This window comes from Lepus europaeus, chromosome 14, assembly GCF_033115175.1.
Source record: "Lepus europaeus isolate LE1 chromosome 14, mLepTim1.pri, whole genome shotgun sequence".
NCBI classification, from domain to species: Eukaryota; Metazoa; Chordata; class Mammalia; order Lagomorpha; family Leporidae; genus Lepus; species Lepus europaeus.
Window position 1 is genome coordinate 66,078,034 of NC_084840.1, and position 16,864 is coordinate 66,094,897.

At 43.4% G+C, this 16,864-nt stretch overlaps 1 protein-coding gene across 4 annotated transcripts in view; it reads right to left on the minus strand.

The window, feature by feature from the left end:
* The window catches only part of CDC42BPA (CDC42 binding protein kinase alpha), a 352,518-nt gene extending 338,343 nt beyond the window's left edge, over positions 1 to 14,175 (minus strand). For 2 of the 4 annotated variants that reach the window (XM_062210852.1, XM_062210850.1), the window contains exon 1: positions 13,158 to 14,175. In XM_062210852.1, the coding sequence (XP_062066836.1) occupies positions 13,158 to 13,335 (178 nt within the window). In that variant the 5' untranslated portion in view covers positions 13,336 to 14,175. The remainder of the gene's footprint in view (positions 1 to 13,157) is intronic. The other 2 variants (XM_062210853.1, XM_062210851.1) reach the window with 1 other exon arrangement.
* Between the last annotated feature and the right edge of the window lie 2,689 nt (positions 14,176 to 16,864).

Below are 16,864 nucleotides of genomic sequence, written 5' to 3' on the forward strand. Positions count from 1 at the left end.
CTAGTCCATTCCTCAAATGTCCACAACAGGCACGACTGAAAAAGCACCCAACTCAGGAGGTCAAAACACAATCCAGGTCTCTCACATGGGTGGCAGGAACCCAATTACTTGAGCCATCACCACTACCTCCCAGAGTCTGCATCAGTAAGAAGCTGAAGTCAGGAACCAGAGCCAGGAATCAAATCCAAGAACTCCAATGTGGGACATGGATATCTCAACTGCAAGGCTAAAGCCCACTTTCATGAGTATTTTTTAAATCTCCGGACAGAACACTTGTAAATAGATGCTTGACTGCTTAATAGTACCTGAGTCATCTTGGGGTATTAGCCACTTCTAACAGACAGATATTTAAGGACAACTATACTGGTTTTATAAAATTTCATAAAATCTAATCAGCTTGGTTCTATTTCACAACTTGGATGCTCTCTATCTGTATGAACAGTTGGAGAAGTAACTGGATTAGAAAACAATCAAGCTTTATAGAAAAAAAAAAATCACAGGATGTGGCACAGTGGCTAACCTACCACTTCTGATGCCTGCATTCCTTATCAGTGTGCCTGGGTTTGAGTCTCAGTGCCTCTGTTTCTAACCCAGCTCAAGTTTTTAGGTCCCTGCTACCCACATGGGAGACCCAGATCAAGTTCTGTGCTTCTGGCTCTGACCTGACCTAGCCCTGACTATCACAGGCATTTGGAGAATAAACAAATAGATAGAAGGTCTCTATAACTCTGCCTTTCAAATAAAAAAAAATATTTTTAAAATCATTAGGATAGCAGAATATCTTTGCACCTGGAACTGTATAAATAAACTCCTCAAAAGCATCTATCAAGTCTACTTTCCTTTGTAAAAACACTTAACCCAATGCCAAACTCCACAGCAAATCTTGCCAGATTGGCTCTAGGCGATACAAATAAAAGTGCTAAAAATCTACATTAAATGTGAAAAAGAAAGGAACAAGCATTTAGCCTAGGGACTGAGACAATTATTAAGATGACTGAATTCTACCTGGAGGTAGCTCCAGCTCCTGACTCCAAATTCCTGCCAATAGAGGCAGCAGTGATGGCTCAAGCAGTTGGGTTCCTTCCATCTATATGGCTACTGCCCAGCCGAACTTCACACTCTGGGGGCATTTGGGAACTCCCTCTCTCTGCCTCTCTGCCTGTACCAATGGATGGGAACTCTTCTTTGCTTCTCAAATAAATGTATTTTTAAAATACATATGAAAAAGATCAAAGTTACTCGAATCTTCACTTTTCAAGTCTGACGTAAACTGTGACAATATTGCAAAAACAATGTGGCAGAATAATTTAGGAACCATTCTCTATTACACAATCAGTTTAAAGGCTCTGATACTGGTGCCTATTATTTCCTAGCGTACTCCAAACTCTGTCAGCTGTTCTTCATAAAGAGTTTCAGTTAAATGACTTAGGCAAACTCTAGATCAAACAAAGCTGAAGAGGTCTGTGTACCACCAAAAGTTTTGAAATTTTTTTCTATGGTAACATGCCTTTCAATATCCAAAGCAATAAGCACTATTCCCCAATCTTATATATCCACTGAGCCCTTAATGGTCAGAATATTCATTTATATCTCTTGAATTGGTTTTGGAAACACTAATCTACAAAGTTTTCTTCATCCGTACTTCAAACCATCAGTTGCATCAATACATACTACTACATAATCCTCAATCTATATAAAGTCCTAAGTGAACACACATTCATAATTTTTTATGGGGCCAGCGCAGTCTGCAGTCTGCATTGCTGGCATCCCGTATGGGCGCTGGTTCGAGTCCCAGCTGCTCTGCTTCCAATCCAGCTCTCTGCTATGGCCTGGGAAAGCAGTAGAAGATGGCCCAAGTTCTTGGGTCCCTGCACACTTGTGGGAGACCCACAAGAAGCTCCTGGCTCCTGGCTTCGGATTGGCTCAGCTCTGGTCGTTGTGGCCATCTGCAGAGGGAACCAGCAGATGGAAGACTTTCTCTCTCTCTCTCTGTGTCTCTGCCTCTCAAATAACTCTGCCTTTCAAATAAATAAAATAAATCGTTAAGAAATACTAATAATTTCTATGATGATTTTAATCAACTCGGATTTTTAATCTGAGTTGAGGTCTAGAACTCTAGTACTGATTTGCAGATTGGAACTGTATTAATATAAAAATAAAATGTAACTACACACTTCGTAATATTCATCATCAGTGGTAGAAAGATGGGCATTAGATTAATAATCACCAAAAAAGTTAGTAACAAAATGTAAAATACCTTATTCTAAAAGAAAGAAAGATAATCTGCATAGTCACAGAAAAAGACATGTCTAATGCCAAAATATTTAATAAAATATTACCAAAACTATGTTAATTAATGGTAAAATAAAATTGTTTACATCTTTAGATTAGTTTAGCTATAAACTTCAATTATACTGTACCCAAAAAAAAGGCCTTTGAGTTCTTCCTTTACCATAACACTAAGCAGAATACAGTTTTTAAAAAATGAATGGAAAACAAGTTAACAAAATGCAACTAGAAATCACCAAAAAGAAAAATCCTAAACTGGCTTTTAACCATTTGGCAAAATAAGCTGATATTACAAGGTATGCTTTTTACAGATGCTAAGACAGAAAAGTTAAGCAACTTGCCTGAATCACTCTGTCAATAATCAAAGGAGTCAGGCCAACACCGCAGCTCAATAGGCTAATCCTCCACCTTGCGGCGCCAGCACACCGGGTTCTAGTCTCGGTTGGGGCGCCGGATTCTATCCCGGTTGCCCCTCTTCCAGGCCAGCTCTCTGCTGCGGCCATGAAGTGTAGTGGAGGATGGCCCAAGTGCTTGGGCCCTGCACCCAATGGGAGACCAGGAGAAACACCTGGCTCCTGCCATCGGATCAGCGTGGTGCGCCGGCCGCAGCAGCCATCGGAGGGTGAACCAACGGCAAAGGAAGACCATTCTCTCGGTCTCTCTCTCTCACTGTCCACTCTGCCTGTCAAAAAAATTTTTAAAAAAATAAATAAAAAAAAAAAAAAATCAAAGGAGGCAGTCCAAACCCAAAGACCTTGCTCTTTACCAGTGCACTGGATTACAACAGAAACCAATCACATATGATTTTCTCCTTAAAAAACAGTATAAATTTTCTGGTTTCTTTACAGCACATATAAATAGATAACTAGTTTATGAAAACATAGAGCTACACGTGTACGATGTTATTCATAAGTACAATTCCCACAGTACCCCAAAACTCTGAAATCAACAAACTGTTATTTCTGGAGGGAGGAAAAATGTAATTGCATGAGTCTATGACCATTTTCATTATGTTTACTTACTTTTATGTATTTGAAAGGCAGAGCAACAGAAATACACAGACATAGGGATCTGCATCTGCTGGTCACTCCTCAAATGCCCACAACAGCCTGGGCTAGGCCAGGCCAAAATCCAGGAGCCAGGAACTCAATCAGGGTCTCCCACATGGGTTGCAGGGACTCAACCACTTGAGCCATCTTATGCTGTCTCCAGGTACATCTTAGCAGGAAGTTGGTTAGGAGGCGAAACTCAAACCTGGGCACTCTGATACCAGATGTGGGCATCCCAAGCAGAGCTGAACCCACTGCACCACAACACTCACCCCAGTCCATGATCTTTCCCTCTTAAATAACATAAAGTAATGAATGAAGTCTTTTGAGACAGGTAACAGTTTTACAACATGTTACAACTATAGTAGCTACAGCTACAAAAGATAAATTGAGAATCCCTATATTTGGTGTGAATGTCTATATTTATAGTTTAATTATAGTAAGAAAAAATTAAAATATAAATTTCTCAGTAATTTCAAGGGCTTTAGAGGTTGACAGTACTATTTATCATATCTAATTGTATTCTATAGGGTGCTTTTTTTTTTATTTGACAGATAAAGTTAGTGAGTGAGAGAGAGAGAGAGAGAGAGAGAGAGAAAGAGAGAGAAAGGTCTTTCTTCCATTGGTTCACCACCCAAATGGCCGCCACGGCCAGAGCTAAGCTGATCTGAAGCCCGGAGCCAGGAGCCAGGTGATTCCTCCTGGTCTCCCATGCAGGTACAGGGACACAAGCACTTGGGCCATCCTCCACTGCCTTCCCAGGCCACAGCAGAGAGCTGGACTGGAAGAGGAGTAACTAGGACTAGAACCCGGTGCCCATATGGGATGCCAGTGCCGCTGGCAGAGGAATAACCAAGTGAGCCACGGCGCCGGCCTATAGGGTACTTTTCTTAGATGTCATTGTATTAATAGGCTCTCTCAGGCTACTCCACTAAGAGGAAGTTTATCTTTCAGCTCAAAAGACTTTCACACAGGAAATAACTAAGAGTCTATAATCACTGGAGGGGAAGCCACAACAATACAAAAGTTGCACTTTGTAAATTCACATTTATGAAATAAAAAATTAAAAAAAAAGAATCTATAATCACTAAGTAGAATATATATATTTGGATTCTTTCTCCAAACCACATAGTATCCCCAAATTTCTCTCAAAGTTTCTTTCTAACCATGTTTCTGAGGAATAAGGAAAGCCATGACCTCATATGGAAAGAGCATTTCCCAAAGAGTGCCCCATGGAATACTGGTTGCCACCCATCCTCCAGCTTCTCCGCAGAAAGACGATTCCATAATCAAACAAACTTCATAAATCCTAGGATAACCTAGAGTATTTTTAAAACGAAATTTTGTCTAAAATGGTTTCCCAAATTTATTTATCCAAATAATCCTCTTCCCCACAACATCCCCAACAGAACACCTATTAATGTCCCATGGCTTTCCAAAACACATTTTGAAACTAGACAGAAAGTTAGAATAAAGTCCTAATCCAAAAAAAGAAGACAGTTCAGTGAAGAATTAATGGGGGCCGGCGCTGTGGTGCACGGCCTGAAGCGCTGGCATCTCATATGGGCACCGGATCTAGTCCCAGCTGCTCTTCTTCTGATCCAGCTCTCTGCTATGGCCTGGGATAGCAGTAGAAGACATCCCAAGGCCTTGGGCCCCTGCACCCACGTGGGAGACCCGGAAGAAGCTCCTGGCTCCTGGCTTCGGATTGGCGCAACCCCAGCCATTGCAGTCATCTGGGGAGTGTACCGCGGATGGAAGACCTCTCTCTCTCTTTCTCTACCTCTCTCTGTAACTCTGTCATTCAAATAAATAAAAATAAATCTTAAAAAAAAAAAAAAGAATTAATGGGCATATAGTGGGGCTGAAATGGGAAGGCAAGTCTTGGTACCTCCTGTTCCCATGAAAGCCAAAATGTTGCACTGTTACAGTGGCAGATAAAGAAAGAACTACGGTGGGGAAGAGTGCTAGCCAATAAAAAGCTAGCTGATTCCCAGTTAACAACTAAGAAAAGGAGGAAACTGTAGAGAAGTGTGGAACTAGCTACAAACAGCAATCCTGGAGCTCTGATGAGCAAGTATCAAGGAGGCAAAAAAAAAAAAAAAAAAAGAAAAGCCCAAGATCTAGAAAGGAGTTGCATGTGCAATAATAACAAAAGACAGCCATTCTTAAGACTTGAAAAAACCTTTACTTACAGTGTAGATCATTTAAAAATAAAAATTATTATGGGAAGAATTTCTTGACTCACCAAGATACAGCAGAAGCAGCTGAGCAACTATCCATCTTAAATACTTAGGAAATAAAGTCACTCTCCCTGACAGTTTCATAAATAACAAGGGATGAGAAAACCTACAGCACAAGCAAGTCATCTACAACCATCTCAGAGTTCAACTGGAGTCATGGGAAAAACACAAGTACTATCATGTTTGTAGGTCATATGGTTATCCCTCAAGTTCAACAAACTTATATACTCCTCTAACAATCAATAAATAGTCAACACCCATTAGCCCGATATCTGAACAGAAAAATAACAAAGAGGTAATGGACTGTCAAAGAAAATAAAAAGGAGTGAACATAATTTCTTGGCTCATTAAGTTCTTCTAAACTGAAAATAATTAGTCTTCAGTGGTCAGACTGAAGTAGCAGTGCAGGACACTGATTTCACCCTCATTCTCCTCTGTCTCATTCCATTCTGCTCCCCACTACTACTCCCACCTTTTTCCAAGTATCTTGTCCCTACCCAAACTCCTTCCCTTCATTATATTCTGCAATCTGTTCCTAATCTATCATGCATCCTTTCTGACAAAAAGCAACTACATTTATAATACTTTCACTGATAAACAGTCAATATATCATAATTCATCTACACTAAAGTATTTTCAAACTCTTTTTACCTCTAAAACCTACCGTAGGAAATACAACTGTTTTACATAACAATATTTACTATTTCACATGATATACTTGATATTTTCTATTCAAAATTTACTACTTAATTTCTTGGGTTTTTTTTGTTTGTTTGTTTTGGTTTTTTTTTTTTTTTTTTGGACAGGCAGAGTGGACAGTGAGAGAGAGAGACCGAGAGAAAGGTCTTCCTTTGCCATTGGTTCACCCTCCAATGGCTGCTGCGGCCGGCGCACCACACTGATCTGATGGCAGGAGCCAGGTGCTTCTCCTGGTCTCCCATGGGGTGCAGGGCCCAAGCACTTGGGCCACAGCAGAGAGCTGGCCTGGAAGAGGGGCAACCGGAACAGAATCCAGTGCCCTGACCGGGACTAGTACCTGGTGTGCCGGCGCCGCAAGGCGGAGGATTAGCCTATTGAGCTGCGGCGCCAGCCACTACTTAATTTCTTAAAATGTTTATTAGACTTAGTAATTCCATTTAAAACTTACCACAATCAAGATGAAAAACAGAGAGCTATAGATACAATATACTGATCATGCATAACAGAAGAGAAAAAGATTTGCAAAAAATTGCTTGCCACAGATTTGTAAAATAACACATTAATTTGTGCCACACTCAGTTCATTTACCCTGAAATTGCCTGTACTATGTAAAAATCATCAATTCCTAAGAATTAAAATATATTTTATAAAACTTTCAAAAATATTTTTTTATTTTGAAAATGAGAGTTACAATCCTATTGTCACTCATAAAGAGTTATATCCTTTTTAAAAAATTATGTTCCTGGGGCTGGTGCTGTAGAATAGCGGATAAGACCGGTTGCCTGCAGTGCCAGCATCCCATATGGGTGCCGGTTCAACTCCCGGCTGCTCCACTTCCAAGCCAGTTCTCTGTTTTAGCAGTAATTAAGATTATCTGGACACCACCAGTGTAATTTTTTAAAAAAAAGATTTATTTATCTATTTGAAAGGCAGAGTAACAGAGAGGCAGAGAGAGAGAGGGAGAGAGAGGTCTTCCATCCTCTGGTTCACTCCCCAAATGGCCCCAATGGCCAGAACTGGGCCGATCCACAGCCAGGAGCCAAGAGTTTCTTCAGGTTCTCCCGCATGGGTGAAGGGGCTCAAGGACTCAGGCCATCTTCTGCTGCTTTCCCAGGCCATAGCAGAGACCCAGATTGTTAGTGAAGCAGCTGGGACTGGAACCGGTGTCTATATGGGATGCCGGCAATGCAGGTGGCGGCTTTACCCTCTACGCCATAGAGAGGCCCCTGTGTAATAAGACAGAAAGAAAAAAGGAAAGAGAGAGAGAGAAAGAGAGAGAGGGAGAGATGGAGGGGGGGAGGGAGAGAGAGAGAGAGGAAGGGAGGGAGGGAGGAAGGGAGGACGGACAAGACAAGATGGGGCTGAGGCATGCGCTGTGGCATAGCGGGTAAAGCCATTGCCGGCAGTGCCGGCATCCCATATGGGAGCCGGTTGGAGCCCTGCCTGCTCCTCCTCAGATCCAGCTCTCTGCTATGGCCTGGGAAAGCAGCAGATGGCCCAAGTCCGTGGGCCCCCGTACATATGTGGGAGACCGAGAAGAAGCTCCTGGATCCTGGCTTCGGATCCGCCCAGCTCTGGTCATTGCGGCCATTTGGGGAGTGAGCCAGAGGATGGAAGACTTTCTCTCTCTCTGCCTTTCTCTCTCTTACTCTGCCTTTTTTTTTTTTATGTTTTTTGTTTGTTTGTTTTTTAATTTTTTTTTTTTTTTTTTTTTTTTGGACAGGCAGAGTGGGCAGTGAGAGAGAGAGACAGAGAGAAAGGTCTTCCTTTGCTGTTGGTTCACCCTCCAATGGCCACTGCGGCCTGCGCGCTGCGGCCGGCGCACTGCGCTGATCCGATGGCAGGAGCCAGGTGCTTCTCCTGGTCCCCCATGGGGTGCAGGGCCCAAGCACTTGGGCCATCCTCCACTGCACTCCCTGGCCACAGCAGAGAGCTGGCCTGGAAGAGGGGCAACTGGGACAGAATCCAGCGCCCCGACTGGGACTAGAACCTGGTGTGCCGGCCATACTCTGCCTTTAAAACAAATAATAAATAAATCTTTTTTAAAAAAAGTAATGAAATAAAAATAGCCACCACTTACTGAACCTGCTTCTATCATGTGTCAGCACTGAGTTGGCTAAATAATCATACTCAGTCATTCTTAGAAGAGAATATTAGGTGACTAGTATAAAGGAAACAAGTGCTTGACCTCTATTTCTGAAGACATAATCCTAACTGAGGTCTTAAATAAAAGTAAATTTTATCATATTTATTCAATGACCATTTTAATAAGTTGGTATGGTTAATAGATTCTACTCAGGAAAATCTAAGCATGAAGAAGAGCAGATGCGAAGAATAAAGCATCCTAGAAAAGATTCAAACCTTCTGAGCATGCCAGTGTCACCTTAATTAACCCACGCATCAAAAAATGTGAATTAAGCATCAAAGCTATTAAAGGCTAAATCACAGTGCTTGATAATCCTCTAGTAACCAGACTATTCTTTCTATATAAACATACAATCTGAAGGAGCTATAAAATTATTGTTATTTTAATGAAATGTTGCAAAGTCAAAAGTTCAGAAGGTTCAAAAGTTATCCACATACAGATAGTACTAAGTATGACAAAAATATACAGACTAATATATCAATTTTCAAAGTAAACTGGCAGGGGCCAGAGCTGTGGCGTAGAGGGTTAAAGTGCCAGCATCCCATATGGGCGCCGGTTCTAGTCCCGGCTGCTGCTCTTCCGATCCAGCTCTCTGCTATGGTCTGGGAAAGCAGTAGAAGATGGCCCAAGTCCTTGGACCCTTGCACCCACAAGAGACCCGGAAGAAGTTCATGGCTCCTGGCTTCAGATCGGCACAGCCAAATGGGGAGTGAACCATAGGATGGAAGACCTCTCTCTCTCTGCCTCTCCTCTCTCTGTGTAACTCTTTCAAATAAATAAATAAATCCTAAAAAAAAAAAAAATAAACTGCAAATATTTCCTTCTAAATTTTCAAACTAGAGGGTAGCCAACTCAATGAATAATGCAGTCATTTAATCATTAATAGCAAGTTAGTTTATAATACACAGTTCTAGTGCCGGCTGCTCCTCTTCTGAACCAGCTCTCTGCTATGGCCTGGGAAAGCAGTGGAAGATGGCCCAAGTGCTCCTGGCTTCTGATCAGCTCAGCCCCAAGCATTGTGGCCATCTAGGGAGTGAACCAGCAGATGGAAGACCTTTCTCTGTCTCTCCCTCTGTCTGTAATGCTAGCTCTTAAATAAATAAATAAATAAATAAAACTCTCTCTCCCTCTGTAATTCTGCTTCTCAAATAAATAAGCCAATCTATTTTTAAAAAAAAATTTTTGATCCATGACCTTAAGGCACTTTCATCCCTTGCTCTATTGCTCATTGGTTTAATCCCCTTTTCTCCTGTATTTCTCCCTCAAACCATCAATACCAAATGCGGGCAATGCTGTCAAAAAAAAAATAGATCTGGCTCTGAATTATCAGTATTCTTCTTTTTTTAAAAGATTTATTTTATTTATTTATTTGAAAGACAGAATTACAGAGTGAGGTAGAACCAGAGAGAGAGAGAAAGAGAGAGAGGTCTTCCATCTGCTGGTTCAGTCCCCAAATGATCGCAATGGCCAGAAATGAGAGGATCTGAAGCCAAGAGTCAGGAGCTTCTTCCAGGTCTCCCACATGTGTGGAGGGGCCCAAGGACTTGGGTCATCTTCTACTGCTTTCCCAGGCCATAGCAGAGAGCTGGATCAGAAGTGGAGCAGCCGGTACTTGAACTGGCGCCCATATGGGATGCTGGCGCTGCAGGGCGGGCCTTTAACCTGCTGCACCATAGTGCCAGCCCCATGAATTATCAGTTTTCTTATCATCTTGATGCTGTTTGGAACAAAGCAATAACTGAACCAATAAAAAAGCAAAATGAACCATAACTAGGAATAAAATAAAATGGATGCAAGTTATGTAATATTGAATCTTCGCTTTAAAAAGTAACCTTTAATAAGGGCCAGCATTGTTGCACAGAAGGTTAAACTGACAACACTGGCATACTACATACAGTCCCAGTCCTGGCTACTCAGCTTCCAATAGAGCTTCCTGCTAATGTGCCTGGGAAAGTGGCAGAAGATGGCTCAAGTGCTTGGGGATCTGCCACCCAGATGGGAGATCCAGAGGGAGTTCCAAGGTTCTGGCTTGGGCCTGGCCCAGCAAAGGCTATTGCGGCCATGTGGGAATGAGCCAGCAAATAAAAGATCCATTGATATCTCTCTCTCTCTCTCTCTCCCCCCATAGGTAGAATCACTCCCTCCACATACACATGCACATTTCTTCCTCCCTCCCTCCCTCCCTTTATCTTCCTCTCTCCCTGTCATTCTGCCTTTAAAATAAATAAAAATCTTCCTTTTTTTATTAAAGGAACATATCATCAGCATAAAAATGAGTCTCTAAATGACACTTCCACGAACTGAACTATCAGACACAAATATATAATATAGTGCTCTCCTATTGCAAATTTTGAGTTTTTAAAAGATTTAAATAAAAGACCCAATACTTTTTTAATTATTAAAACCGAAGGAAAAGTGATCTGCAAATTTCCACTGGAGACAAAAAAAAAGTTCAAAAAATTAAATCAAGGTCAATTCACAAGCTGGAAACTTCCTTAATCTAGACTGCTTGTTTTAGATGTTTGGTAATGAGAATAAAATAGGGCATTTCCTCAAAATGTAGTAATCAGTTCATACATAAATAATAGCTGATCTATTTCAAAACTTAAATAGACTGACATTCTTAACCAAACTCTCAAATAACTCAAAGATTGTAAATACTACTAACCATGATACAAATCTTGATAGTTCTCCCATTCTTAACTTTTCCATTCTTTAACTCTTTATGGAAACTTCTGTGGATAATAATCCCAGCTTTCATGATCTCATATGCCAACTTAAAAATGCCTAAGATTTAACAGACACTGCCCAGCCTCAAAGCATACAAAATAATTCCTTCAAAATTCTATTTTCTTATTTTTTGATACTGAAAACCAACAGTTCATTTATGACTATACATTTTTGTGATGCCATACAGCAGACTTTTACACAGACAAAATGTGAAGGGCAGAATAAAACAATTTACTTTAAATTGGGAGAAGTTCCTAGTTTGAAATTATTTAAAATACGTCAATAAAAATAAAATGTAATTGTAGACTTAATTTTTGGCTAATATAGGTTAAATAAAAATATATAAACAAAGTATTTTTAAACATAAAGAAACATCTAAGAAAACGCATTTAATGAAAAATGTAAATTATTTTGCTAATACAGCAAAATATGTCATGGCATAAACCAACAGGGTAAATTCTAACAATTAAAAGATAACAGAAGATAGTATTCTCTTTTATCATAAATCACTTTAAATTCTATTTACTACTGGTACAAACAGTACCAGTACATCATTTGCAGATGAGAAAGGGTATTAAATGACAATCACAATCAGACTACAGCGTCACTACGGACCATAATTTATAAACTTTAACTCCAACTGTAAAACTACTAAAGCTTTTTTAAGTTTGCAAAAGAAAACACTACAGAATTTCTAAATTTATGAAACATAGGATGTAAAACTACATATGCTTTACAAAAGATTTTACTCTCCACATAAAAATAAGACATTTATGCCCAGAAACCACTAACAAAATCAAAACCGTCTTGTAAGAGAGAAGTCACTTCACTTGGAAGATGGTTTACATTTCTTAAATTCCCAAGATGAGTCTGGTAGTCTGTTTTTAAAAATCATCCTTTTTCACATTTTAAAGCCTCATGACAGCATGCTGCTAGAAATCTTCCAACACTGACAAAGGGAATAATCAAAGTTATTATGTGTTGGAATTTTTAAATCAGTGGTTTATCTGAGAAACTAATTTTCACTAAATTCCAAATCCAAAAAAGAAAAAAAATCAGCACATGACTTTTACTTTTAGAAAATAAAGCTTTACTCAGGAACAAAGATATTTTAGCGTAAAATCCTTCCAACCAACTAAAATTATGAGCATTCCAAAGGTACAAAATACCGTTTGGGCAAAATCTTCCGAAGGCCACCGCACCACTGTGAACTTGGTGTGGACTTCAGCCTCCAGCCGCCGCTGGCCATCAGAGAGCGCCCGCCCCTGTGTAACAGCCTCGGGAGCTAGAACTTCAGCCAAGCCTTCCAGCTTGAAGGTCACAGGCAGCATTTGCTCCCACCTCTGAGCTATCCACTACAGCAGGTCTTCTGAGTCACAACTTCAGAAGAATCAAGTCAAAAATCTCACCAGTTGAGATTTACATCCTACTCAAAGTAAAAAATCTAAACTGCAAACTCCAGGAGCTGCCCCTAAACATTTTCCATTAACCACTGTCAGAAAAATTGTTAAATGCTTATGTCACTTTATCTTAAGTTCAGGTTTACCTCGTTTCTTTTACTTTGCACTACAAGAGATGAACCAAAACCCGCGTTCCTGTTCACCCTAAAGTAAACACGGATATTTTCACACCTCCTATCTGCCCAGTGATTTCAAAGTCTGGGAAGTACTGTTTCTTCCCACCAACAACTACCAACTGAATGGCTGCGACACTGCCATGCGTTAGGCAATGGGGAGCAAAAATCCATCTTTGCCCATGACAGCACTTATTTTAAGTTCCACATTAGCCAAACTTACATCGAAACAACAACTGAGTAGCACGGCTTTAGCCCTGGGATATTTTACCAAAAACTAGAGAGAGAGAAAAAATCTTGAATAACTGGTGTCCACTCTTTCATTGCGAATACATATTACTTCTTTCACTGCAGTTCACTCATAACTCTGAAACAATTTAATCATAACGCCCAGCTAAAGATTGTGATTTTCTTTAAAGCACGCTTACCCCATTCTAAGTATTCAAGAATGTTCTTCTCTCTTCTCAATGGAGAATTATTGCATTCATCATACAGGCAGATGAGTATATCCAGTAAGGTCTCCACACTGAAGCACTGCCCATTGGTCTGAGCCGGCCCATCCAAAATAAACTGCTCCAACTGCCTCAAACGCACTTCGCCAGACATGTTGGCTTCAATTTCCGCTGGTTTGCCTTTAAATTCGTATGCTGCCTTCTGACTATTATTATTTGAGCCTAAATTCTGAGAGGTGTGGTTTTAAAAATGAACCACTTGTTATTCAAACAACTGTCATGTAATGCCGGTGCTGAATTAAACATCCAACACACCAAGAAACTCACTTGATTGAAGCGTCTTCAATTTCACCCATATACATCTACCTGGAAGGTGTTGCCATCAAATATATATTCAATACATCTTAAAAGAATACAATTAAATCGTCTGCTTAAATAAAATAAAAGTACGACCGAATAAAGAATCCACACTTCTTTAAGGGAAAAAAAACTCTTCTCCTTCATTCAAAATTCAATTCGTGCAACATAATCCTGAAACGAATCCGACTGCATCATCAATGAATAGAGTCCCATTTACATCAGCAACTCACTTCCCAGGAAAAAGGAAAATAGCAACGGGAGGGGGAGAAAACCGAATGTATAGAAGGGGGAGGGAAAACCAAAAATTCTGCTGCAAATCCGCCCAACCACCACTTGGATAATGCATCCGCGGCGACTTCTCCAGCGGGAAAGGGAGGGGGCTCGGTCCCTGAGGCAGCCCCTCGCCTCAGAGCACGCCAAGTCCAGCCCGGAGAAGGCTTTTCCTTAATCCTCCCGACGTCCTTTTTTTAAGGCTTTGCAATTAGTCCTATTTCCGACGGGTTCGGGTGAAAACTCCTCATTTTTTTCCCGGCTTCTCCCAGGGGCCCGACCCGCGGCGCGGCCGGAGGTGGGAAGGCGGACTGCGGGCGGCTCGGGCGCCCGGACTCCGGGAGCTGCGGCTACTTGGCCGCCCGAGCCCGGGCCATGGCGGTGGTCGTTCGTGGGCCGCGCCGCGCCGGGCGCAGAGCCGGGTCTCCCTCACACCCGCACCGCGGCCGCCGCGCCGGAGGCTCGCGTCGCCCCTGGCGGGGGGTGGGGGGGTTGCTCTTCCGAATTCAAAGGATATGGGCGAAGGCACGGGCGGCTCCGGCAGCGACTTCTCCCTCTTCTTCACACCCCTGGGTTAAGGGCATCTTCCCTGGGCGACAGGGAGTCAGCCTTGCGAGGCGCAGGAGGAGGGGCTGGTGCCGCCGGTGAGGAGACCAGAGGCTGCCGCAGCCCGGCTCGCAACCACTCCCTTCCTCTCCCTTTCTGCCTCCCCCTCCTTCCCTCTCCTCTCGCGCTCGCGCCCTAGGCGCCGCGAGGCTCCCCTAGTCGCTGCCACACGCAGGCGGAGGCTGGCGGACGAGTCCGGATCCAATATGGCGGCCCCGCCCTCCCCCCACGCGCGCGCACACGCCCTCCCCTCCGCTCCGCTCCCCGCCTCCTCCTCCTCCTCCTCCTCCGCCCCCGCCCTCGCTGGAGCGGCGGCGCGGTCGAGCCGGGCGGGGTCCTGCGGCCGCCGGGAGCCGAGGCCCCTGAGGGGCGCGGGCCGGGGCAAGGGCGGCTGCGCTAGGCTGATGGGAGGGGTGGAGGCCGCCTGGGCCCGCGATGCTGCGACTGCCGCAGCGTGGAATGCAGGGATACGGGAGGACCGGAGGAGGCCAAGGCGGCGGCGGCGGTGGCAGGATGACCGGGCCGAGCCGGGGGCTGCGGCAGGACGCGGGCGCGGGCTGGGAACTGACTGCGCCACCGCCTCGCCGCCGGCCCCACTTCCTCGAGGCTTTTCGTTGCCATCTCAAGAGCGGGACTTTTTCCCCGTCGTCGGAGATACCACCTGCCTGGCACGCTTGCTAAGAAGGGCCCCTGAAGCTCAGGGACCTGGGCTGCCAACAGAACTGGAAAAGAAGGTGCCTCTCGGTGTCTCCCGCCTGCCCCCCACACTCTTCTTCTCCCACACTCCAGGGGCGGCGTCATTTCTTGGGTGTCTAACACAGCACTATTGTGTCCCGGGGTACACACATGACAGTCTCAACTCGCGTGCTTCAGCATCCAGGCAGTCTGTGTGCCCGCCAAGGGCGGACTTTCCTGTCTCTCGTCTAAGCTTCCCTGCTCTCGGCTCAGTGTTTTCTCCTGAACCCTTGTAGCTGCTGCTTCTATCCCCAGCCAAGGTTACAGCCTACGGGGGCGAGGGAGGGAGACTGAGCTGATGAAGGCAGTCAAGACTGTTCACCTCAGTCATGGAACCTCCCCACCACCACCCCGTGGCACAATGCAGGAATCTGGCCCGCAAAGGCAATCACTCAAGAGCTATAGCACCTGATGTCTGTAGGGCTCTTCCAAGTGTTTGTGAAGTGTTGGTTTCAGGAAGTAATCTACAAAATTCTCACGGAAGATCCCACATTTAAAGTAAGACCTCTAAACTGGGTCATTTGCATTTCTCTCATTTCCTCTCAAAAACTGCCATCTCTTTATAATGTTTCTTCAAAATACATTTACTTTTGAGGCCGGCGCTGTAGCGCAGCGGGTTGAAGCCTTGGCCTGAAGCGCTGGCATCCCCTATGGGTGCCAGTTCTAGTCCCAACTGCTCCACTTCCAATCCAGCTCTCTGCTATGGCCTGGAAAAGCAGCAGAGGATGGCCCAAGTCTTTGGGCCCCTGCACCCATGTAGGAGACCCGGAAGAAGCTCCTAACTCCTGGCTTTGGATCAGTGCAGCTCCCGCCATTGCAGCCATCTGGGGAGTGAACCAGCTGAAGGAAGACCTCTCTCTCTCTCTCTCTACCTTTCTCTATAACTCTTTCAAATTTGAAAAATAAAAATCTAAAAAAAAAAAAAATACATTTACTTTATATTCCTTTCTCACGCCATTTTCTGTGTTAATGTCCACTGGTGAGTCTTTTCAATGTCTCCATAAAAGGGAAACTGAGAAAGAAACAAATAAATCTACAGGCCAACGCTGCGGCTCACTTGGCTAATCCTCTGCCTGTGGCACTGCACCCCGGGTTCTAGTCCTGGTTGGGGCACCAGATTCTGTCCTGGTTGTATCTCTTCCAGTCCAGCTCTCTGCTGTGGCCCAGGAGTGCAGTGGAGGATTGCCCTGCACCCGCGTGGGAGACCAGGAGGAAGTGCCTGGCACCTGGCTTCAATCGGCGCAGCAGGCTGGCCATAGCGGCCATTTTTTTGGGGAAAATCTTTCTCTCTGTCTCTCTCTCTCACTGTTTAACTCTGCCTGTCAAAAAAAAAAAAAAAAAAGAAAGAAAGAAAAAGAAAAAGAAATGAATCTACAACTGAAGGCTAACAGAAGTTATTCAAGATACTACAACTCACAAAATATTGTGGGTTTTTTATGAAGTCTTTACTACTTATCAAGTATATACTTGCCTGGCTTAACTAGGGACAGTATTATTTTCAATGTGCTCTTGACACATGAGTGATATTTAAATTCAGACCTTTTGTCTGAATCATTTCCAGCCATGGAGGGGGGTGGGGTGGTCTGATTATAAAAATAGTAAAAAGCAGGCATTTAGCCTAGCTGTAAAGAGGCATTCATCCCTCATCAGAGTGCCTGGGTTCAATTCCAGCTCCAGCTCTGATTGCAGCTTCCTAATCAGAGCTCTGAGAA